This window comes from Gymnodraco acuticeps, unplaced genomic scaffold, assembly GCF_902827175.1.
Source record: "Gymnodraco acuticeps unplaced genomic scaffold, fGymAcu1.1, whole genome shotgun sequence".
NCBI classification, from domain to species: Eukaryota; Metazoa; Chordata; class Actinopteri; order Perciformes; family Bathydraconidae; genus Gymnodraco; species Gymnodraco acuticeps.
Window position 1 is genome coordinate 602,698 of NW_022989892.1, and position 26,197 is coordinate 628,894.

Consider the following 26,197-nt stretch of genomic DNA (forward strand, 5'->3'; position numbering starts at 1 on the left):
ATAGTAAACAATGAATTGATAAACTTTTTTTATTTTGAAAGGGCAATACAGGGCTCAGTTGAAAGCAGTCTTTGACGAACCTTCAGTGTCACCTAAACACAAAAACAGACTTTGTAAAATCAGTATTTAAAAGCTTGAGTCATATTACAGAGTTCAAATACATACCCTGCCCATTGCTGCTCTGGACTTGAGCAAGTTCATAGCCTCTTTCGTCACCATTGGTACTGTACCTGGAAGAAAGTCAAGGTGGCCAGATTACACAGATTCTGTCTATCTTTCCAATTAAAACAGCATTAGCTAAACTTACCCATTTGAAGCCATTTGGGAAGCAACTCCTTGGGCAACAGTTTCATAATCAATGAGGTTTGGCTGCCGCTTCTTGTTCATGAACTTAGGCAGGTAACGCGGCTGCCAGGGCAACTTCTGCCAGGGCAACTTCTGCCAGGGCAACTTCTGCCAGGGCGGCAAACTTCTGCCAGGGCAACTTCTGAGATGGGAAGGAAGGCATCGGTAACCGGTTAGCCCGTCTCTGCATGTACGAACCATAGATCTTGTTCAGGTTGTCTGACAAGTGCTCCGGACCTGCTGCCGGGGCGGGGGAGCCGGACTGCTGCTGCCGGGGCGGGGGAGCCGGACTGCTGCTGCCGGGGCGGGGAGCCGGACTGCTGCGCCGGGGCGGGGAGCCGGACTGCTGCTGCCGGGGCGGGGAAGCCGGAACTGCTGCTGCCGGGGCGGGGAGCCGGACTGCTCTGCTGCACGGGGCGGGAGCCGGACTGCTGCTGCCGGGCGGGGAGCCGGACTGCTGCTGCCGGGGCGGGGAGCCGGACTGCTGCTGCCGGGGCGGGGAGCCGGACTGCTTGCTGCCGGGGCGGGGAGCCGGACTGCTGCTGCCGGGGCGGGGAGCGGACTTGCTGCTGCCGGGGCGGGGAGCCGGACTGCTGCTGCCGTGGCGGGGAGCCGGACTGAGGGCCGGGGCCGGGAGCCAGACTGGGGCAGCGGGGTAACTGACGCTCCGGTTGCTGGGGAGGGTAGCTAGGCTGCTGGGGCAACTGACGCTCCGGCTGCTTGGGAGGGTAGCTTGGCTGCTGGGGCAACTGACGCGCCGGCTGTTGGGGGAGTGGTAGCTTGGCTGCTGGGGCAACTGAGGGCTCCGGCTTGCTTGGGAGGGTAGCTTGGCTGCTGGGGCAACTGAAGCTCCGGTTGCTGGGAGGGGTAGCTTGTCTGCTGGGGCAACTGATGTGGCAAACAGTCGCTCTGGTTGCTTGGGAGGGTAGCTTTGCTGCTGGGGCAACAGTTGATCCGGCTGCTTGGGTGGGGTAGCTTGGCTGCTGGGGTAACTGACGCTCCGGCTGTTGGGAGGGTAGCTTGGCTGCTGGGGCAACTGAAGCTCTGGTTGCTTGGGAGGGTAGCTTTGGCTGCTGGGGCAACTGAAGCTCTGGTTGCTGGGGGGGTAGCTTGGCTGCGGGGGCAACTGAAGCTCCGACTGCTTGGGGGGGGTAGCTAGGTTGCTGGGGCAACTGAAGCTCCGGTTGCTGTGGAGGGTATCTTGGCCTGATGGGCAACTGAGGCTTCTGGGGAGGGTAGCTTGGCTGCTGGGGCAACTGAAGCTCCGGTTTGCTGGGGAGGGTATCTTGGCTGCTGGGGCAACTGAGGCTTCTGGGGAGGGTAGCTTGGCTGCTGGGGCAATCTGAGGCGTCTGGGGAGGGTAGCTTGGCTGCTGAGGCAACTGAAGCTCCGGCTGCTTGGGAGGGTAGCTTGGCTGCTGGGGCAACTGAGGCTTCTGGGGGAGGGTAGCTGGCTGCTGGGGCAACTGAAGCACCGGTTGCTGGGGAGGGTAGCTTGGCTGCTGGGGCAACTGAGGCTTCTGGGGAGGGTAGCTTTGCTGCTGGGGCAACTGAGGCTTCTGGGGAGGGTAGCTTGGCTGCTGGGGCAACTGAGGCTTCTGGGGAGGGTAAGCTTGGCTGCTGGGGGCAACTGAGGCTCTGGCTGCTTGGGAGGGTAGCTTGGCTGCTGGGGCAACTGAGGCTTCTGGGGAGGGTAGCTTTGCTGCTGGGGCAACTGAGGCTTCTGGGGAGGGTAGCTTGGCTGCTGGGGGCAACTGAGGCTTCTGGGGAGGGTAGCTTGGCTGCTGGGGCAACTGAGGCTCCGGCTGCTTGGGAGGGTTAGCTTGGCTGCTGGGGCAACTGAGGCTTCTGGGGAGGGTAGCTTGGCTGCTGGGGCAACTGAAGCTCCGGTTGCTGGGGAGGGGTATCTTGGCTGCTGGGGCAACTGAGGCTTCTGGGGAGGGTAGCTTGGCCGCTGGGGCAACTGAGGCTTCTGGGGAGGGTAGCTTGCCTGCTGAGGCAACTGAAGCTCCGGCTGCTTGGGAGGGTAGCTTGGCTGCTGGGGCAACTGAGGCTTCTGGGGAGGGTAGCTTGGCTGCTGGGGCAACTGAAGCTCCGGTTGCTGGGAGGGTAGCTTGGCTGCTGGGGCAACTGAGGCTCCGGCTGCTTGGGAGGGTAGCTTGGCTGCTGGGGCAACTGAGGCTCCGGCTGCTTGGGAGGGTAGCTTGGCTGCTGGGGCAACTGAGGCTTCTGGGGAGGGTAGCTTGGCTGCTGGGGCAACGAGGCTTCTGGGGAGGGTAGCTTGGCTGCTGGGGCAACTGAGGCTCCGGCTTGCTTGGGAGGGTAGCTTGGCTGCTGGGGCAACCTGCGGCTTCTGGGGAGGGTAGCTTGGCTGCTGGGGCAATTGAAAGCTCCGGTTGCTTGGGAGGGTAGCTTGGCTGCTGGGCAACTGAGCTTCTGGGGAGGTAGTCTTGGCTGCTGGGGCACAGAGGCTCCTGCTGCTTGGGAGGGTATCTTGGCTGCTGGGGCAAACTGAGGCTTCTGGGGAGGGGTAGCTTGGCTTGCTGGGGCAACTGAAGCTCCGGTTGCTGGGGAGGGTAGCTTGGCTGCTGGGGCAACTGAGGCTTCTGGGGAGGGTAACTTGGCTTCTGGGGCAAACTGAGGCTCCGGCTGCTTGGGAGGGTAGCTTTGGCTGCTGGGGCAAACTGAGGCTCCGGCTGCTTGGGAGGGTAGCTTGACTGCTGGGGCAAGTGAGGCTTCTGGGAGGGTAGCTTGGCTGCTGGGGCAACTGAGCTTCTGGGGAGGGTCGCTTGGCTGCTGGGGCAACTGAGGCTCTGGCTGCTTGGGAGGGTAGCTTGAGGTTGCTGGGGCAAACTGAGGCTTCTGGGAGGGTAGCCTTGGCTGCTGGGGTAACTGAGGCTCCGGCTGCTTGGGAGGGTAGCTTGGCTGCTGGGGCAACTGAGGCTTCTGGGGAGAGTAAGCTTGGCTGCTGGGGCAATTGAAGCTCCGGTTGCTGGGGAGGGGTAGCTTGGCTGCTGGGGCAACTGAGGCTTCTGGGGAGGTAGCTTGGCTGCTGGGGGAAACTGAGGCTCCGGCTGCTTGGGAGGGTAGCTTGGCTGCTGGGGCAACTGAGGCTCCGGCTGCTTGGGAGGTAGCTTGGCTGCTGGGGCACACTGAGGCTTCTGGGGAGGGTAGCGTGGCTGCTGGGGCACTGAGGCTTCTGGGGAGGGTAGCTTGGCTGCTGGGGCAACTGAGGCTTGCTTGGGAGGGTTAGCTTGGCTGCTGGGGCAACTGAGGCTTCTGGGGAGGGTAGCTTGGCTGCTGGGGCAACTGAGGCTCTGGCTGCTTGGGAGGGGTAGCTAGGTTTGCTGGGGCAACTGAGGCTTTCTGGGGAGGGTAGCTTGGCTGCTGGGGACAACTGAGGCTCCGGCTGCTTGGGAGGGTAGCTTGGCTGCTGGGGCAACTGAGGCTTCTTGGGGAGGGTAAGCTTGGCTGCTGGGGCAACTGAGGCTCCGGTTGCTGGGGAGGGTAGCTTGGCTGCTGGGGCAACTGAGGCTTCTGGGGAGGGTAGCTTTGCTGCTGGGGCAACTGAAGCTCCGGCTGCTTGGGAGGGTAGCTAGGTTGCTGGGGCAACAGTCGCTCTGGCTGTAGTTGAAGCTGCTGGGGTTTGTAGTTCTTTAGTTGAGGCTTTTTGACCGTACACTGTCATCTGTGGCTTGTTGAGGACAAAAATGTACCTTTATTATTATTACTCTTAGCTTAAGTCTGAGACCATTTTACCCACCTAGAGACTATGGGAACATTTTTATCTGTGCTGTTTTACATCCCACCCAATGGGAACGCATCTTTTTGAAACGAATTTTTGAAGTGAACGAGATTAACTGATTCCTCCCACCAAAACGATTCGTTTGTTTGAGTCGCCCGCCTTCCGCCAAAAGCTAAAGAGAAGCTGTTCGTGAACGACGAACTTAAAGAACTGGCGGAAACAGTTCTGAACCGTTTCCTACAGTTCTTTTATCTTATATCCCTTTCTTTCAAGAGGAGGGTCCCGTTAGGGCCCCTCCGAAATACTGGATGTTCCATCTACACAGAATTGAACTCAGTTTGACAACTACCACAATACAATGAAGTACTTTACTGTTGGACTCAGTACTAGTTGGACTTCTACCACAAGTAGGCTACTATGAAGTTATTTTACTGTGTACTTTTTCAGTTATTCTCTGTCAAACTCCTGTGGCAGAAAATCATTTTATCTCTCATCAAATATAGCAGAAAACATGCAGTTTGACAGAGGATTAAAACTGTAATCAGAGCCCTCTAATCTGAGCTCCGTTACACACACAGCGTTAGCGGGACATTCTCCTCCCCCTCGGCCCTAAAAGCTTCAGAGGGCGGATAGCTGTGCTCCGTAGCGTCCAGCTTGCTTAGCTAAAGGTAAACATAGATGGGTACATAGAATATGAATAAATGGTCACCGATGTAGAGGATATATTTTTGTATTCACTTTGAACTCGGCCAAATGCTTTGGGATTTCAGTTATGCCACATAGTACGTGCATGGGTTTGAAAGTATAACGTGCTAGCCTGCTGTAATACATCGTATAGTCAGGCACAAATGTATGAGAGATTTAACAATGGCCAATTATATTTCTTAAATAATATGTAGCCTATTCCCAGAGCATAATTCATGGGGCAACAAGGTGAGGTGTAAAATGTGTTTTAATATCATACATTTTACTCCAGCAAACTTCTTGTACGGACTTCGGCAGTAGTGAAGACTCACTGAATTAAGTACAAAGACGAATCGTTCGCGAACGTGCAAATCACCAGAAGTCGTTCGCGAACCGGTGAACGAATCAGTGAACGAATCTTTAAAGTGAACTGAATCAAAAGATTCGTGTCCCCGAAGGGAATCGAAATGCCCATCACTACGAGGACAGCTCCGTTTAGCTCCAACCGCTGGAGAAGCTGCAGTACATATGCAGGAGCCTGTACGTGGCGGTGTAACCTTCCTCCACAAAAGCAGCGAAGAAGCATGGTTGTCATGGTTGCCCTTCTGTTTATTCTCCGCGGTGGGGGCCGAGGGAACCGGGCAGAGTTTTTCGCCAATCAACGTGAATTAAAGTTTAAATCTTCCGGACAAAATTATAAAAGTGCCGGTCAAAGGTCTTTGTTATTTATTGAGCTTTAAAACAAATGAATAACGAATCTATATAATATAATAATAAAAATACACGGAGCCTCTCTTTTTCCTCCCTCTCTTCGGACAGCGTCAGTATCTGTTTCATGCAGCAGCTGATCCAGTAATGAGTGACCCGGCCGACAGTAAAAATAAACATATTTATAACTAGTTTAGGTATTTGAGAGGTGTCCCTCCGTCCTGTCAGATTAGACTTCACTCGCGTTTATGTCCATATCGAGAGAAAGATAAATAATCTGAATTCAGTGTGCAGTTTACTTTGACGCGGGGTGAGCAGCAGAGGTGGGGAGAGTCGGGGGCTATTGCCTCATCATTATCAGAAAATGATCGTATAGGGCGTACATACAGAGCCGTTTGACCCCCCAGAGCGTTGCGTATGCCGTTCTAATCCATCTTGGGACCCGTTATCGTTTCCCGCAGTCGTTTAGTGCCGTATTGGTCGTCCTCGTGTGGCCGAATGGTCTATATGACAGTAACAGTAACGCAAACGACCATTTTCGTCCTCGTGTGGCCGGGGCCTAAGAAGGCCAGTGGGCCAGAACGGTATTTCGGCACTCTGCTGAAAACGTTGCAGCTGAGCTCACCCCTACCTGGAGTCCATTACTCCAGCTGACTCGGGAAGCATCCCTCAAATATGGAAGAAAGCTGTCATCATACCAGTTGCAAAAAAAACCATGCCCACATGACAACGACTTCAGACCAGTGGCTTTGACCTCAATAGTTATGAAGTCACTAGAACGGATTATTGTAGGGAACTTGCGAATTGAGGGGCAACACCTCTTGGACGCCTACCAGTTTGCGTACAGCGATGGTAGAGGTACAGATGATGCTCTGACCTCTACAACTCACTTTATTCTAAAACACCCTGAAAAAATCCTTCAGTTTAAGCTAGATTAATGTTCATGGACTTTTGCCCAGCTTTTAATACTATTCTTCCCCAAATTATGTTAAAAAAGCTCAAACAGATGGATGTGAACCCTTACTTAATCAGATGGTATCACTCCTTCCTAACTGAAAGACAGCAGCAGGTGAAAGTAAACGCGACCCTCTCTGACACACAGGTCATAAGCACCACAAGGCTGCATTAGCTCTCCTCTTCACACAAATGAGTGTAGGAGTCAGCACACACACAACCACATTATAAAGTTTTCTGATGACAGCCATACTTAGTCTACTGACTAGAGACTCAGACATTTCTATTTATAAACTTGAGATTGAAGAGGTCGTGAAGTGGTGTGAGGCGCACAACCTGGTGTTAAATGTTAAAAAAACAAAGGAAATGATCTTTGACCCCAAGTCAGTAGGTGATCACAGCCCAGTCCTTATCAACAGGGAGGGAGTTGAGCAGGTCACACATTTTAAATATTTGGGGATTTATTTTGATGCTCAGTTAGGCTGGGCCCATCAGGTGGATCAGGTATGCTCAAAGATAAGCCAGCACCTGCATTTTTCTGCGTAGGCTCAGGTTCATGGAGTGGATACATGCATCATGTTAATGTTCTACAGGGCAGCAATTGAGTCTATTATTCGTTATGGCATCACAACACGGTTTGGTAACTTGTCAGCTAAATCTAAATCACAACTCCAGAGCTTGATAAAAAGGGCTGGAAAAATAATTGGCGTGCTTCCACCATCCTCTCTTCAGGAGATGGTGAGAAAGCAAGGCCGTAAAATCACATGCGACCCCAAACACATCCTGTAGAGAGTTTGAGTTGCTGCCCTCGGAGGGCAGAAGGTATAGATTACCAAGCTGTAAATTGAATAAGTATAAGTTTTCCTTTGTTCCGCTGTCAATCAAGCTGCTGAACAGTCAGAAACAATTGTGATTATGCTGTGTTAGGAGTTGTTGGGAGGTGCAATGTTTACAGTGTAGTTTGTGCAATCGAGAAGGTTAAATAGGGGAAGTGCATTATGTGTAAATAGATATGGACATGTGCAATTTGACGGACACTATGCATAGGTGCAATAGGGAAAGTGCAATATTGATTTGTGTATGAATACAGTAGGGAAGGTGCAATATTTGATTTATGTATAAATACAATAGGGAAAGTGCCATTTGATTATGTATGTGCAATAGGGATATGTGCAATAGGGAAAGTGCTGTACCTGTATGTTTCTTTGCCATGTGATATGTGATCTCTGTTCTGTATCTATGACTGATTGACCTGAATGTTTTATGTGTATCATCTCGATGCCCAAGACATATTTCTCCTAAGGGAGACAATAAAGCTCTATCTTATCTTTATTGATACCCACAGGGAAACTCAGGTGTCTCAGCAGCAACAGAAATGAAAAGTTAAAAATGCGTAAAATGAAAGGTGTAACATGTATAGTACAAGGATGAATTTAGGATTCCAGGCAAAGATTGGAAGATAAGTTGCTGAAATACATTTTTAGATGGTAATTGGTAATGTGTGGCATGTTGTAGCTGCTCACCTTGTATGCATTTGAGGTTGAAGCAACACCGTGCGGCCAAGTGCTAGATGAAGACCAGTCTCCAATGTTGAAGCTACTTGAGTCTGGGCGATAGCCTGCAACTGGCACATCATCTCCATACTCCTCAGTAGATCTAATAACGCGAACTGCAGAACAAACGTTTTTTAGCCCATGCAGAAAAAACCAAGCAGCTTCACAACGTGACTAAACTTACAATTTGCTTGATTTCCCCAACAGCTAGCAAGGACATCAGCAACCATCTAGACAAGAAAATCCAAGTTACTATCATATACTGTAAGAAATAATGAGTTTCACAATTTAAATAATTACACAAACATTTTGTAAAACTCACCTGAGGCGGAACCCCATAGCGACAGCTAGCAGAGTCACTTTGTCTGAACACCAAACACTCAACTGAACCAGTCAGAAAAGAAGAAGTGACTGCAGAAACTCAGGAGCCCTTTTTAAGCTCACCCATCTTTCCTTGTTGATTAGCTGGACATATGAGTCATTAAAGGCAGGTGTGTCTAATTGGCTGAGGTCCACTGCATTATGGGAACTATTCAGAGGCCATTTGCATGTCACTCTTTCCGTATGTTTAAAAAGGTTGTTGCAAAACGTTTGGTATCCTCTCCTGAAAGTACAACAGCACAATATACTTTTTGTAAACGTATACCTTGTCATTATTATGTTATTTCAGCCACACTTAATATCATGACTTAAAAATATACAGGATAAATCACAGGCATTATAAAACAGACACATATATCTGTTTGTTATATGGCTCTTAAAACTTCCAATTTAATATAATATATATTTGATGAATATTTGATGAATTAGACCAAGGAACGATAAACATAACCAATTATAACTTGAGAATATATAATGTATCTAAATGTATCATAATAAATATAATTTAAGCATTTATATATATATATAAATCAAAGGTGTCTTTTCTATACATAATATGTTTTCATTAATAAAATAAACTACATTTCCCATCAGCAACCACATTACCTAATGCATAATCTACTTCCTGGAAACAATTTTCAAAATAAGAGAATGTCCCTATTCTGTTTGCAGTTGCCGCTATGAGATTGACTCCAAATCTTTAAATCAGCTTTTATTTTGTAATCGGGGTCATTCCTCCGTATGTTGTCAATCCCTTGCGGAGACACCGATCGCCTGCAGCCGGTAAAGTGTAATCCGTGTGGAGAACGGTGGGCTTTAGACAGGTAAACTAACGCCGCGATGAGGCTCCGTTTGGCCGGTGCCGTGCTGCTGTCGGCGGCCGCTTACTATGTCTACCTGCCGCTACCGAGCGGGGTGAGCGAGCCGTGGAAGCTGATGCTGCTGGACGCGCTGTTCCGGAGCTTCATGCAGGCGGTGTGAGAGCCGGAGGATAATTTACACTAAACAGGTTGTTGAGAGGGGAACAGCGAGCCGTCAGGGTTATGGAATTACAAGAAAACACAGTATCCACAACAGCCACCATGCACATCTTGAATTGGTATACTATCCTGGGTTTATGTCTGCCCTTGTAGTATAAATCTATATTTCTCTTGCTGCTTTTTTTTTTTCTTGTATAGAACATTTTCAATTATCCGGAATATTTTATATTGTGTATTATTTGTGATATATGTATTTTCTACTGTAGATGTGTTTTTGCTGTATTTTATTATGTCTATCATTTATTATACCTTTCAAATAGTGTAATGCCTGAACACACTGCTGCTGTAACAATCATTTCCCAACTTTTAATCCATATCTAATCCATATATCTATTTAGAAGTGAGGAGAGATGAATGTGACAGTACATAAACATTAACATGGAGAGGTGACGGCAGCACAACATTTATTAATAGAAATGTTGTATAACATAAAAAATGGTACGGTAGTATTCAGCTAACTGTCCTTAAACATCCAAATCCTATAATCTTATGCAGCATTGTGAGGCAACAAGTTTCTACTCTAGTTCAAAGTGCAGGGCGGTTTTCACACCCTGCACATTCTTTCCATCCAGCCTGTCAAGCTTTGTAACGGCAGGGAGGGGCTCCAGACTCAGAGAGAGATCACACCTGATTTACATTTAAATTAATGAATAAATACTAAGTTATACGCTTAAGGATAAAACATGTATGGAAGTTACGTTGTCACCAGAAATGTTCTACCAATACAATTTTGATTTCAGTGTCTTTTCTTTACCCAGGAATGAAAACATTGTTCTCTCCGGTATAGAAAATCCTTGAAATAACTGCCATGTGTGTTTGTATTTTCAGAGTGACGTGGCCCACGCTCTGGGTGTGTGCCATCGGATCCACCTGTTGAACCACGTGGTGTCCTGGGTGGAGGAGATTGAGGCTCGCTCCTGCCCCGCGGTCCACGTGACGGACACCGTGCTGGGCGGCGTGCCGACCCGAGTCTTCCAGCCCAAGGGAGGCAAGCAGCTGAAGAGAGGAGTCATATATTTCCACGGTGGAGGATGGGCGCTTTGCAGTGGAAGTGAGTGTTAAAAAGTTGGAAAGATGCCCAAAGAAAAAGGAAGATTGACAATGAACATTTCAACTTTTTGGGTTAACATGTATCACTGTGGAAAGCCAGTGGGACATGTAATAATTAGAGTATTGTTGACATGATATCACTTATCTGCCTCACAGGGATGCGATCATATGACCATCTTTGTCGTAAAATGGCGGAAGACCTGGACTCTGTCATCATGTCTGTGGAGTAAGTTCTGTCACATTGCAGCAAATGTAATCTTGTTATTAATTGTCAATATTTAGCTGAGTATAAAAACCACAATCATTCCAAAACAGAGAAAAAAGTTCTTAAAAATAGTGTATTGGAAAACATATTTCCAAAGGTGCCTTATTATCTTCAGTTTTTAATATAAAACAGTTAGTTATCAGTGTTTGATTAATTTGTGAGAAAAAAACCGAGTTATTTATTTAATGAATTACTTTAATTAATCAATGAATCTACCTTGTTTTCTTTTTGTCCATCTCTTGTCACTTTTTACTATACATTTTGAAGCATAATCTGAGCTCTAGTTAATGCAAACAATACTTTTTGTGTTACAGTTCTACTTACATCAGCATTAATGTAAGATGCTTGCGGATATTAAATCTGGAAGAAAACATATTTTTAAAACTGAAAAATTGGATCCCACTTATAAGTGCCCCTGTGTCAATTAAACAGAAACACCAGACCTGCCGTATCTTTGAATCATGTTTTAAAGTGTTGCATATGTTACGGGTCCCAAAAGCTTTGGTAGCACAGCAACAATAAATGATATCTGTAGAAAACAGAAAAGTGCAGCAGCAAGAATTAGACACAGGATCCGATTGATCGTCTGGATTGCTTCTCTCAACATTCAAAGTACACATAGTTACATTCAAATAGCTGTACTTTACAAACATATCACATTTCTCCATTGAAGTTATCCGTCTGTCACAGTCAATTACTGTATCTCAAGGAGAAATTCAACAATAAACAATATAAACACATCACGCTATCAAATAATACTTTCTATCAATATATCTATCTTTACCAAATATAACATTATGGAGCTCACATAAATACACTGTCAGTGTTAATAAACAAAAAACAAGGCAATGTGCCTGCAAGACTTCGCTCAGGTGAACAAAACAGATTATCCGTGCGCAGCAGCTAACCTGCCTGCGAGCCTTCGCTCAGGTCACCTTTACACATGGTGCGGCTGAAGCCCGCGAAAATGGCATCGTTGCCGACAGTTTAGTATTTTTAAAATACCGTTACTATGTCAAACTGACATGCTCAAAACTTTCTGACACACTCTCTTAAACATCTTTAACATTATATCTCATTTACACAAGTTAACATCGATCATTTTTTATCATGTACTGACCTGTAGAAAACAGAAAAATGCAGCAGCAAGAATTAGACACAGGATCCGATTGATCGTCTGGATTGCTTCTGAGTAGAGATGGGCGAGTCCTGATTCATCCGGATCATTAACCCGGATCCTAGAAATGAGCTGGTCGTGACGATTCTCCCCTCTCCATTAACCCGAGTCCTTTGAGTCCTACACCTGGTGTGACGTACAAATTAAAACTATACATTGCGTCACTCGCTACTCTCTTTATAACACATAGCCGCGGGAAGTCATTTTGCTCAGGGGGTGCTGCCAAAAGTGGGAGGGGGGCCGCTTTTTTAAAAAAAAGAAAAACCGCGGTGCCCGGCTGTCAGCGGCAGGCAAAAACATCGTTTTTCATGCACTGGTAAATGTTGAGATGTTGTGCTATTTTGATTCCATAACATGTTTTCTTTCAGGCTTTTGGAAGGAAAACGTACAAAATACACATTTAAGTGTTTATTTTACTATAGTTTGTCTATTTGCGTCTGTAGATTTCTCCTAAATTCACCAAAGTTAGCATTCTAACGTAACATAAAGTACCCGCGACCGTTGTTTGTACCATGTCATCAGAAGTATCGTTGGAAAGCTCCGTCTCTCCTGCACAATCTCATCGGATCCAAATATGGTCATTCCTTTGTATCAGCAACCAATCGTGAAAGTACAAAAGGGTCTTAAACCAAGAAAACGAAATCTCATTGGCTGGTGTCAACTTCTGACAACGTGATTCGTTCAGATGCGTCACGTGGTGTGCTAAAACACTCCTGGTTAGCTTTCCGCTAGACATTTAAATCTCAAAAACGGCAAAAGAACGGCGACAACAATTGTCACTTGCACGAAGCAAGATTATACAAAAAACAAATGACCCGGAACATAAAATACCTTCACGGAGTGCGTCGATGCGCAAGCTGTCATCCAAAGAACAGGAGGGTTTAGCTAGCGCCTCACTGCAATCTTTAAAAGGTTGTTTTCTCAAAATGAGTTTTTTCTCCTACTCTGAGTTCGAAATGTCCACTTCAGTAGCACGTAGATACACCAAACCTTCCAGTTATATTCCTATCAATATTATGAAGGCTTTTAATGAAGGGTTTGTTCATATATCATTCATAGCCTGAATTATACAACATTGTATACCTAAAAACATGGCGAAAATTTATATTTTAGGGCGTATGACAGTATTTTCTGATTTATGGAGTGATAAAAAGAGATATCCAATATCCCTTCTGTAAAAGCCTTAGATACTAATATGACTACGAAAATAAACAAGAATTTTGAACCTGGCTTTATCCAAAATTCAGATTTTGGTTCCTGAAATGTGTTAAAAATATGCGCATATCTGGATTGCTTCTGAGGACTGGATGGGGCGGAAGTGTCCCCCCTAAATAACCCCGGCGTCACCGCCTCCCCTGCCAAAGGTTCCACCTTGGCGCTACTTACTATTACTGTTTCTCAGTACAGTACAGATAAACCATAAAATGATATGAATGTCACCAAAATAAATACAGATAATGTTGAGCTTTTCAAAACAATAAATTCACTGTTTAGCAAAAATAAATAAAAGTAAATACACAAATAATTGTACAATTTTTGGGGTGTACCACACATACAATTATAATCTTGATTTTCTTGTATTTCCTGTGGCCTATAGTTACCGTCTCGCTCCAGATGCGGTGTTCCCGGCGCAGTATCACGATGCGTTAGCGGCGTCCCGGGCCTTCCTGTCTGCTGAGGTTTTGGAGCGCTACAGCATCGACCCGGAGAGGATGTGTGTGTCGGGGGACAGCGCCGGGGGGAAACCTGGCTGCTGCTGTGGCACAAGAGGTAGAAAAACAAACACACAACATAATAATATGACATATTAGCAGTAAGTTAAATCTCCTTCTAAAAGATGAAACAAGGTGCTCTGTTGTTGTGTTAAACTGTCAATTGCTTCAACTATTAGCAGTCCAGAATGTCATGAGTTTAGGTTTCATTGATGAGTTGTAAAATAGCCCCTGCCTTTGTCCACAGCTCAGCTCTGACGACGCTCTGACGGTGAACTTCAAGCTGCAGGCGCTGATCTACCCCGTGCTGCAGGCGCTCGACTTCTACACCCCGTCCTACCAGCAGAACCGGGACGTGCCCATCCTCTACAGGCCCATCATGGCTCGCTACTGGCTGCAGTACCGGGGGGCCGACACCTCCCTGGAGCCCCTCCTGCTGGCCAACAACCACAGCTCCCTGGACCAGCCGGCCCCTCAGTAGCAGCATCCGCTCCAAGCTGGACTGGACCCGCTCTGCTGCCGGCCGAGCGCAGGAAGCACTTCCCAGCCGGTGGTGAGAGAAACGGGATCGCCGCGGGTCATGGGCGAGGTTCCCCAGCTGATTGACGTGGAGGGCGGCACCGCTGCTGGCGGAGCAGAGGGTTCTGGGTAGGACGCCCAAGCATACGTCATGACGTGTGAGTTTGACGTGCTGAGGGACGACGGGTTGATGTATGTCAGGCGGCTGCAGGACGCCGGCGTCACGGTGACAAGCGATCACTACGAGGACGGTTTTCATGGGCTGCATGGTGTTTTGCGTATCTTCCGATGATGTCTAAGGTGGATGGAGAAGCATGAACAACTACATCCACTGGCTGGACCAGAATCTGTAGACGGAGATCTAGATCCTCCTGAAGTCGTGGTTGCACCAAAGGTGGACCAGAGCAGTGAGGCTGGTACTTGAGAGCTCCTTCGAATCGGTGATGAGGAGACTTTGATGAAATGGTGGTTTAGGTCAAAACAATCCTGACCTGTAACACAGAACATCAAAGGTTTGATCTACTGTACCCTGAGCAACACGCCAAACAAGACATACAACTACCTACATTACAACTATCTATCTATCTATGAGCATTAATGTAAGAAAACATGCTGTTTCCCTGGAGGACTTAACAGACACCTGAACATCTTCCTTGAGCACTTCTGCCACACTGTGCACAACAAACAAGTCTTTAAAGCAAGTATATCTACTCAGTGTAACAGAACTTCACCCGAACCTGAAAACCAAAACATTTCCAAAGAAAGGAGTACCTGAATTACTTTTCCAAAAAATAAAAAAGTTCTATGCAGTTTGAGTCGATACTAAATAGCAAATTGTAGGAAATATTTTCATAGTCAGCTCCAATTTGTTTTTAGATCCTTTCAAGTTGTTTTATCCCAATTTTAAAATGTATCTCAAATAAATAAACACACACACCTGCCATTTACAGAACTAAAAGTATATAATATATATATTTATAACGGGTTCAAAAATTGTATTTAAAACATAAAATATACAAAAAGTATGGGAGAAAATCTAATAAAAAAAATACCAATCGCACCCAATGTATGGATGTATTATGTTATTTATCCATGTATTTCTTTATGTAACCTTTAGGGATAATCACACAGCTTTCCATGTTTTTTTTCCAGCTTGCACACACACATAACAAAGCCTGTCAAGATTACAGAGTGTGCACGTGGTAAAAGTATGCTAGAGTTCACAGCTGCTTATACTTACTGTATTGTGCAATATTGTATGTTTTGAACGTGTCCCTGACTTTCTGATGACCACTGTACTGCAGAGCCAATGCAATGATGTTAATGACGATGATAGCTGTGAAATGTATGCGATGAATTACTGTATCACCGAGAGAGAACAGATCCCAAAATGGACTATCGTGTTTCTGCTGCTGGCCCAAAACGAATACAACGAACCGACGACAGCGAGTGACTGACTGGTTTCTGGCTTTGGGCCCAAAACGCTGCGAGCCAGCAGTGCAGCAGAAACACTGAGGGGGGTGTCATTACTTCACATTTACCAGGAAGAAATGTTGAAATTGTAACACTGGCAATCATTTTCTCCTTTTCTTTTTTTAGAGGAAAGTGGATTTCTGTGAGGAATGTCCCAACCATACTCATGCACATGTTTTGTACACATTCCAGTGACTATGTTTAATATACTTATTTAGGCAAATATAATATCATTTATAAAGAAATTAGCTAACACAATTAGTGACAACACAATATTTGTATAATGTGCTGTATGTGTTTTATCATGTGGGATTTATCTTGGAGATTTTTCTGTCAGGGTAAGACGAGAACTTATGGCAAAAGTGTGTTTTTAGTCACAATTCATAACGAAACGTTTTAATATATACATTAACGAGTTGAAGCACAAAAAAAGAATTAACTGAATATATAATGGGGAAAGAATATACAGATTATCATATTATAAATGACATTTTGTGAGATCTATCCAAATGATTCAAGAAGAAAAACTGAAGTATTAATGATATATTAGGGTAACTATGCAAAGTGATGATACAGTATGAATATTTGTAAAAGGTATACAGTTACATATAAAATATATGATTGTCTTTTGTTGTTTTTTGGCTTTAAGAAAAGAACATTTGCAGCTAAAATTTGTTTTTTCTTAATAAATACACTGCTGCAACATTTGAGTCTCTTAGCAATTAAAACTTTAGAAGAATAGTCACATTTTCAAATAATTGTAGACTGATTTTTTTTAATTTTCTTACACTTTGTTGACTAAAAGCACATTTGTCAATAATGAAAACAATCTCACCACAGGTCCATCGCTCTTGTGGAGGTGTGAGGATCATGTGAAGCACAAGACGTTAGACTTCTTCTCCATGTTGACTTCAAATGGACATTTGACATTATATATATATTTTATCAGATGATGGATTCACATTTTAACGTCAATGTCAAACAATAACATTTCTAAACTGACAAACTTCACTGGGAGAAATAACACAAATAATGAGAGCAAAATATCTGCCAGAAAAGAGAGTATTGTTCTGTTAGCGTAAACTTCAGGTCCTTACCACCCTGTTATGTTATTTTGTTTGTTTACTTGTGCTACTGGAGCATGTTCACTTCCTGTGGGGGTTGCAGTGTTTATAACATGCAAGCTAATGTGAGCAGAGTTCACTCAGTCACCAGATGTTGTTGCTTGAACTTGAAATGACAGTAACTTGATTCCTTTTTGCTATAAAAAATGTTTGATATCTGTGAGGGTTCGAGGGGGTAATTAAAAATGTTCATACTCTGCTATTTTGCGATTTATTTATGAGGAAATATTTATATTGAAACACATATTAAAATGGTTGTGTTTCCTTGTTTTGTGAAAGATCACAATTCACACATATTAGTGAGGAAATCATGTGTCTTGTTCATTATAACATGTTTGAAATGTAGCTGTCCCCTTCAAGCATCAAGTATAATAAAACAAAATAGAGTTTACTTGAAAATATTTAATTTATTTATCATACTTTTAAATGAGGTATTATTAATGTATAACTTATGTTACTGATTATAATTAGTTGCCATAGGTATTCAAACATAATAAATATGTTCATTATTTAATTATATTATATATGTGTGCAACTAGTTTTTGACAAGAAAAGCTACTGGAGACTTCTAGAATTGTGTGAGTAACACTGTGTTTGTAGACTTCTCTGTTTCAGTGGTGTACTCTGTATCAATGCTCTGTAGTTGATCTGACTGGAATTGTGTTTTTAAAAACTCAAAAACCGCTACAGCATCGGTCAGACAGAAACTTGGGAAAAGTCATTTGACTGAAACCTTAAAAGTGATCTAACTGACTACTAGGGTTAACTTTGATTTAAACATTTGTAGAATACTAAGAGCTTTATTGAGTAGGTGTAACTGTATTAAGGGTTAAACTCAGAACTTTATAACTTAGGGTTTAATGTAATTGACTTAAAAGACAATAACACATCAGGACGAAGCCAGTCTAGATTTCCTTTTGAGGGCCACCAGCTGCAGAGTTAACTAATTAAAGGGACATTGCCCCACAGCTGTGAGAACTCAGCAATCAGGTGTCCATTTTAGGTAGCACTTTCCTGGAGCGTTAGCTTCAGCGTCAGACAGGCTAAGACATTAGAGTCCTGCGGGAGTAAGACTGACAAAGACATTAGAGTCCTGTGGGAGTCCTGTGGGAGTCCTGTGGGAGTCCTGTGGGAGTCCTGTGGGAGTCAAATCCTACTTTGATTGAGCTAAGTATCGCTGGTGTTTTTTAAATTTTGTTTCATTTTATTTGGTTGTTTAGCCCCTCATGCTATAATCATGTGTATTTTCTCCATTCCTGTTCATGTGTCTTCTCGCAATTATCACTGGCCCCGTGTATCTCGTCATCGATATAACCGGCCTGCTCTCATCTATCCCACATGCTCCACTGAGATCCAAACATCTAGTTTCAGGTGGCCTGTGGAACTGCCAGTCAGCTGTTCCTAAGGCTGACTTCATCTCTGGCTACGCCTCCCTGCAGTCTCTGGATTTCCTTGCTCTCACTGAGACCTGGATTACTCCATCCAACACATCCACCCCAGCAGCTCTCTCCACAGCATATTCCTTCTCCCATACACCCAGACCCACTGGCAGAGGAGGTGGCACTGGTCTCCTGCTCTCTCCCAAATGGAGCTTTTCCCTCTTCAAGCTACCTAACTTCACTCCTTCCACCTTTGAATTTCCATGCCGTCACAGTAACCCATCCTATACAGTTAACCATTGTTGTTCTCTACCGTCCACCAGGCGCCTTGGGGGACTTCTTGGAGGAATTAGATCATCTCCTCTCACACATCCCTGAAACTGGCCCTCCCGCTGTACTTCTCGGAGACTTCAACCTCCAGACGGGGAAGATAGACGAACTAACATCTCTGTTAACCGCCTTTGCTTTCTCACTGTCTCCGTCCCCACCGACTCATAAAGCTGGCAATGTCCTTGATCTCATATTCTCAAGGAACTGCGCTACTTCTAACCTCTCTGTAAACCCGCTCCACACATCCGATCACTTCTTCATTTCATTCTCTCTACCTCTTTCCAAACATAACAAACTAATCTCTTCTCATCCTGCACTTGTCCGCCGTAACCTTCGCTCCCCTCTCCCCCTCTACCTTTGCCTCGTCGGTGCTCTCAGCCCTCCCTTCCTCTGACTCGTTCCAACTCCTGCCTCCAAACTCTGCTGCAGAAACTCTCCTCTCTACTCTCTCATCCACTCTGGACTCGCTCGTCCTCTCACATCTCGGCAGGCTCGTCAGTCCCCTCCTGCTCCCTGGCTAAATGATGCACTGCGTGCTAATAGAACCGTCCCTTAGGGCAGCAGAGCGGAAATGGTGGAAATCCAAACACCTGTGACGACCTCCTAACCTATCAAGCTCTCCTCTCCTCTTTCTCTGCTTCGATCTCTCAGGCAAAAATCACTTTCTTTCAAGATAAGATCCAATCTTCCTATTCCAATCCTAAAAAACTATTTTCCATCTTCTCCACCCTCTTGGACCCCTCCAAAAGCTCCTCCCCCCTCCTCACTTCTGTCAAGCGACTTTGTTACCCACTTTGAAAAAAAGGTTGATGATAGTCGCTCTTCTTTTTCTGACTCACCTTTACTCACCGCTGGGTCACCAGACCCTCCTTCCACCAACACACTTACCTCCTTTTCCCCTCTCTCTCCAAGTGAGGTTCTTACCCTCATTACCTCTGCCCGCCCTACCACCTGTCCTCTGGACCCTATCCCTTCAAACCTCCTTCAGACTATCGCTCCTGATATTCTACCGTTTCTCTCCCATTTCATCAACACTTCTCTAACTTCTGGTCACTTTCCAAACAGTCTCAAGGAGGCAAGAGTAAACCCTCTCCTAAAGAAACCCACTCTCAACCCGTCTGATGTTATAAACTACAGGCCTGTCTCTCTACTCCCGTTCCTGTCTAAATCACTTGAACCCGCTGTCTTTAAACAACTCTCCTGTTATCTCAATCAGAACAACCTTCTGGATCCGCACCAGTCTGGTTTCAAGGCAGGTCACTCCACAGAAACTGCTCTCATTGCTGTCACTGAGGAACTGCACACTGCCAAAACTGCATCCCTCTCCTCTGTCATCATCCTGTTGGACCTGTCTGCTGCATTCGACACGGTGAATCATCAGATCCTCCTTCGCACTCTCCAAAAACTTGGAGTTTCAGGCTCTGCACTTTCCCTCCTCACCTCATACCTGAAAGACCGTACCTACAGGGTAACTTGGAGAGGGTCTGAGTCCGATCCTTGTCAATTAACTACAGGGGTCCCTCAGGGCTCTGTTCTTGGTCCCCTCCTCTTCTCCCTGTACACAAACTCGCTCGGATCAGTCATTAGCCCGTATGGTTTTTCATACCACTGCTACGCTGACGACACCCAATTAATTCTGTCCTTTCCCCGCTCAGAGACCCAGGTCGTCGCACGCATCTCTGCTTGTCTAGCTGACATCTCTCAGTGGATGTCTGCTCATCACCTCAAACTCAACCTTAACAAGACTGAGCTGCTCTTCCTTCCGGGAAAAGATTGTCCCACTCTTGACCTGACAATCAACATCGGCACCTCAGTTGTTTCCCCGACTCAGACTGCAAGGAATCTGGGTGTGACCCTAGATAACAACCTGTCCTTCACTGCAAACATCGCTGCTACAACCCGTTGCTGCAGATACACGCTTTACAACATCAGGAAGATACGTCCCCAGCTGACACAGAAAGCGACTCAGGTTCTGGTCCAGGCTCTCGTCATCTCACGCCTAGACTACTGCAACTCCCTCCTGGCTGGTCTACCTGCATGTGCCATCCGACCTCTGCAGCTCATCCAGAATGCAGCGGCTCGTCTGGTCTTCAACCTTCCTAAATGTTCCCACACCACTCCGCTCCTCCGCTCCCTTCACTGGCTTCCGGTAACTGCTAGAATCCACTTCAAGACACTGGTTGCTTACCATGCTGAGAATGGATCTGGCCCTTCCTACATCCAGGACATGGTTAAACCGTACACCCCAGCACGTGCACTACGCTCTGCATCAGCCAAACGACTCGCTGCGCCCTCGCTGCGAGGGGGACCCAAGTTCCCAACGGCGAAAACACGTGGGTTTGCTGTCCTGGCTCCAGGATGGTGGAATGAGCTCCCCATTGACATCAGGACGGCAGATAGCTTGCACATCTTCCGGCGAAAACTGAAAACTCATCTCTTTCGACTCCACTTCGAGCGATATAACTATTAACGAAGCACTTTTATACTAATAAAGGACTGGCTTTTCTAAAGCCAGTTGAGTAGCACTTGAAATGTTTTTGCTCTATGAAACCTGATGTACTTATATGATTCTGTTTTCTTCAAGTTGTATTTTGTTGGACGAACGCACTTATTGTAAGTCGCTTTGGATAAAAGCGTCAGCTAAATGCAATGTAATGTAATATTAAAGATATGTCAAGTGTATTGTGTCTTTTTAGTTTAATACAATAATAGTTTAGTGAGTTATATTCATCATATTAATGGTACAAATATTGATCCCTTTAGATCACTTTAAATTGCCGTTTGAATGTGAATTATTCCTAATGATCATTATAGAAAATTAAATACATTTTTTAAATACTTTTATTCAAATATTTATTATTTAAAAATGTTTACCTTATGCCAATATAATTTGTCTTTATAGTTTTTGAGTGATTTGTTATTTAATTATTAGTTATTAATTTAAAGAGTAATGGTATCATGTTTTTTTTAAAATAATTTGTTAATACAAGTTTGACACAGGAGATGGCGCCAAATCCTCCTCCTGAACACCATCTACCAATCAGGAGGTCAGTTGTTATAAGGGAATGGAGATATTATTTATCACCTGAATCCATTTTTGTATTCTCTTTCTTCTTATTCGTATTTAAAGATTTATGAACATCATAAAAGTTTAGGGTTTTTATGTGAAGGATTTACACTTCAATCGTTTTATTAATTCCTGCACATAACAGCCTTTGCTTTTGATTTACATCTGCAAGGTGAAGTCCTGCGATATTTTAGGGTAATAAAAACACTTACAGAGCAACAGATTTCTGCCTCACTTTCTCCATCTGTCTGAAAAATGGCTTCAGCATGGATTCCTCACCTCTTCACTGGATATCAAAGAGTTGAGTCTGTCTTGTGTTTGTCTTCTCACACAAACAGTCCTTCAAGTCAAAGCCTGCAGAGAAACAGAAACCATGAGATGGTTGCGTGACAGAATGCAACATGCCTGTCGGATCATGTGAGCAGAGAGGTGAAGCAGGAACAGGCCGCTCCTGACAGACAGGTCCGTTTGCTATTAGCATCATCTTTAAACCTGCATCTGGAGCGCCACAGGGCACACTCAGTGTTCCTCTGCTCATTTCAACTATTGCCCATCAGGACTCAATTACTCAAATGTGTGTTTGTGGGTGGTGGAGCAACAGTCTTCTGCCAGACAAGCCGCATGAAGAAAAGAGTTCTGTGTTCACTCACCAATTGTCCTCCTCACAACCACTTAATCCCATTACGAGTCACAGCAGGGCACAGTTTACCCTGGCATGAACTCTGTCTACAGAACAGGTCAACAAGTCTCAGAGTCAAATAAATGCTAAATTAGAGGAAACACCTGGTTCATCCTTTGCAGACCCTCAGTATCCCATGATTAACTCTGCACTGGCAATACTTAAATGTTCCGTTCAGGGGATTCTTGAAATCTGTATGCCGTCCCAAATATATATACGCCACAAAAATGGACCAAAGACAACACCCAATATATTTTTTATAGTGCTCTTGATCACATCTGCATAACATTAAAATAAACTGGCGATTGCAAGAAGATTTTTAGAGTATTACATTGCGTTAAATGGGCAGTGTGATTGGTGCACATATTGGATCATTTACTCTCAGTATAAAACAGTATGGCATGTGTTGATAATTCTTTCTGCAGACAGAATGTACCTTGCTATGCATAATCAATTACGTATGTTAACGCCAGAAAACATCACAAACATGTTTACAAGGTTCTCACGATGATGTGGTTGTTGTTAAAAAAGCACCTGCAGGATATAACGAAAGACAGCCAAAATATAAATTCCCCAGCATCTTAAAAGTGTTGCCGCTAAAAATGTGCTTAGATGAACTCAAAGTGACCACATAATTGTTTAAGCGAAACATAATGGTGCCACCTGTCAGGAGCTGTGTCCACTGTACTTGAAGGCTGTTTGAAAATGACAGGATAAATAGTTAGGGGAGAAGATAGACACATTTAAACTCTGGGTCTAATTCGCAGACATGCAGCTCAGATGGGAACTTAAAGAAACATCAAGCTGCTTTTTCCTGTTCACACCAATTAAAAAAGGTATGACTGACATGTGAGAAGATAAAAACAGTGATGAGACCACGGCGTGAACATGTAGTGGTGTGTGTGTGTGTGTGTGTGTGTGTGTGTGTGTGTGTGTGTGTGTGTGTGTGTGTGTGTGTGTGTTGTGTGTGTGTGTGTGTGTGTGTGTGTGTGTGTGTGTGTGTGTGTGTGTGACCCGGTGGAGGCCTGACTTCCTTCCAGCCCCCCGGTGCTACTCGTTAATCACAGGGTGATCATTTCTAAGGAAAACAGAGGCGCCGGGAGCGAAAACAAACCGGCCAGAATGTGAAAGGAAAGCCGGAGCGGCGGGGAATTCATGCGGGAGAATGTTATCGCTGCGCCTAAAGGTCATATTGTTCACTTCTTCCTGACAGGCAGAGGGAGAAGGGAGTGTAAGGCAATTTGGGACGAGGTGGAGGGAGGCAGGGTGAGACTGCAAGAAGGGGGATCAGAGAGGGAGGGAGGGAGGACGGAGAAAGATTGGTAGGGAGGAAGAGAAAACCACAATGTGGGCCTCAAACTGCACAAGGACACATTCTGTGTTTCACACACAAAGGCATGGGCATAGAAGCACACACTGCATGGCCAAAAGTATGTGGACACCTGAACATCATATCTCATTGTTAAACATTGGATTGAAAGACTATGGCCTTCCTCTGCTATAATAGCCTTCACTCCAGATGTTGGATTGCCAAGAAGCTAAGTTTATACTTTTTTAATCAAAAACACTCCCGTGAAAAACAAAGGAATCTCAAGGATAACACAACATTGAGTCTAACTCTCAAAACACAGAGAATATTCGCATCCCTCAGGCCAAGATCAAAATTAAATTGTGTTCAATTCAAACTAGACAGTGGCATAAGGTTGATTACTAAGGCTAGATCCTGACAAAGAGTCGTACAATTGTGTCTACAAATAGGTGTTTTCCCTCAATTACAGACCCCAAGCGTTGATGGCAAAACCATAAAGAAACTGTCTCGTCACCAAGGAATTTGGACTACATACGATTTATATGCAGTACTAACGTTCAGTGCCAATCAAGTGGCAACCTCCAGTGTTAATAATGACGTTTTGCAGAATAGTTCAATATTAATGTTCTTACTTGGTGTTGGTGTCCACATACTTTTGGTCATGTAGTTTAGGGAAAAAAAGGTGCACACATATGTACACTTAGACCCTGACATAAATCTACACACTCAAGAACGCTTTTGGACACGAACAGGCATGTTAACACAAATACACACACATGCACACACTTAATAATTGTATCTGGAGGGGGTCTCTCTTGGGAGTCATAGCCTTCTGATCGTTAGCATCATACATTATAGAGACACACACACATGCACGCACACAAAAAGTCGAGCAAAAAAAAGTTTGGGAAAATGTTGGAAAGTCCCCAAAAGTTTCCTGTTTGCTTATTTGTCAGTTCTCAGGTTTCCTGCAGCCCCATTGGCCATCATGGTTGTCCCACCTCTCCTTTCCAAAAGTGTGTGTGTGTGTGTGTGTGTGTGTGTGTGTGTGTGTGTGTGTGTGTGTGTGTGTGTGTGTGTGTTGTGTGTGTGTGTGTGTGTGTGTGTGTGGTGTGTGTGTGTGTGTGTGTGTGTGTGTGTGTGGTGTGTGTGTGTGTGTGTGTGGTGTGTGTGTGTGGTGTGTGGGTGTGTGTGTGTGTGTGTGTTGTTTGGGCCATATTAGTGATATTGTTCAGCTCTGGTTACTTTGCTTGTTTTAATGGGAGGGATACAATTAACACAATGTGTGTATGTGTGTGTTAGCAGGGAGTTTACCTTGGCATGCACTCAGAGAGAGAGAGAGAGAGAGCGAAACTAATACCTCATTTCAACTGCAGAGTTAGACTCGACTCAACTCACTTTTGGCAACATGCAGGGGCCTCATTTATGAAGCAGTGCAGAGGATTCGTACTAAAAGGGTATGGACACAAAAGCCGAAAATATTAATATTTTAAAAAACGGTGACACACACACACACACACACACACACACACACACACACACACACACACACACACACACACACACACACACACACACCTGCAGGCAATGTTCCCTGTATAAATCACTGCACTCTCTCATATCCCGCCCTGTACATTGAGTGTCAATGCAAAGCGCTTCATGAATGTTGGATGGTAGATGATATTTGATAGATCCAAACTCCTGTGGCATTAGCTTCTCTGAAGTGGTAACAAAAACATTATAGTATTTACATGTATTTTCTGAACAGATAATGTCTAAGATCATATTCATAATATTTACATAACATAACAGAAAACCAAGTATAACAACACATATCTAATAGTTTAGTAAGAACAGCTTTTACACACACTCCTTTGTTTACTTCCAGAACATAGTGACTAATACGTAACACTTGTGCTTCTATTGGCTAGCGCTCCAACGTATTGTACGTGATAGGCTAAGGGGCAGGACATCTTTAAGCGGTTGACCAATCACAACAGAGCCGGCCAGCTAACCAATCAGAGGGTGAAAAGAGGTGCTGCAGCACAGAGAGTATGAGTAAAATAAAGAACTTTTTGAAAATTAAAGCATGGAGACATGTCCCAGTAGAGACACTACATACTGATATACACCTGAACATCAGCAGGAGAGGACTCTTTAATGTAGAGACACTACATACTGATATACACCTGAACATCAGCAGGAGAGGACTCTTTAAAGTAGAGACACTACATACTGATATACACCTGAACATCAGCAGGAGAGGACTCTTTAAAGTAGAGGCACTACATACTGATATACACCTGAACATCAGCAGGAGAGGACTCTTTAAAGTAGAGACACTGCACACTGATATACACCTGAACATCAGCAGGAGAGGACTCTTTAAAGTAGAGACACTACATACTGATATACACCTGAACATCAGCAGGAGAGGACTCTTTAAAGTAGAGACACTACATACTGATATACACCTGAACATCAGCAGGAGAGGACTCTTTAAAGTAGAGACACTGCACACTGATATACACCTGAACATCAGCAGGAGAGGACTCTTTAAAGTAGAGACACTACATACTGATATACACCTGAACATCAGCAGGAGAGGACTCTTTAAAGTAGAGACACTACATACTGATATATACCTGAACATCAGCAGGAGAGGACTCTTTAAAGTAGAGACACTACATACTGATATACACCT

General features: G+C 44.8%; 1 protein-coding gene and 1 pseudogene across 1 annotated transcript; one reads left to right on the top strand and one right to left on the bottom strand.

Annotated features, from left to right (window-relative positions):
• Positions 1–518: 518 nt before the first annotated feature.
• LOC117537675 (proline-rich protein 36-like) lies at positions 519–8,327 on the bottom strand. Its single transcript, XM_034202985.1, has 6 exons — positions 8,311–8,327; positions 7,959–8,091; positions 3,604–4,010; positions 3,306–3,505; positions 1,896–3,269; positions 519–1,810 (listed from the first exon to the last, which is right to left on the bottom strand). Exons 1-6 carry the CDS (start codon positions 8,325–8,327, stop codon positions 519–521), a joined length of 3,423 nt encoding a protein of 1,140 aa, XP_034058876.1.
• Positions 8,328–8,955: 628 nt separating this feature from the next.
• Positions 8,956–16,928, top strand: LOC117537867 (annotated as a pseudogene).
• Positions 16,929–26,197: the final 9,269 nt, after the last annotated feature.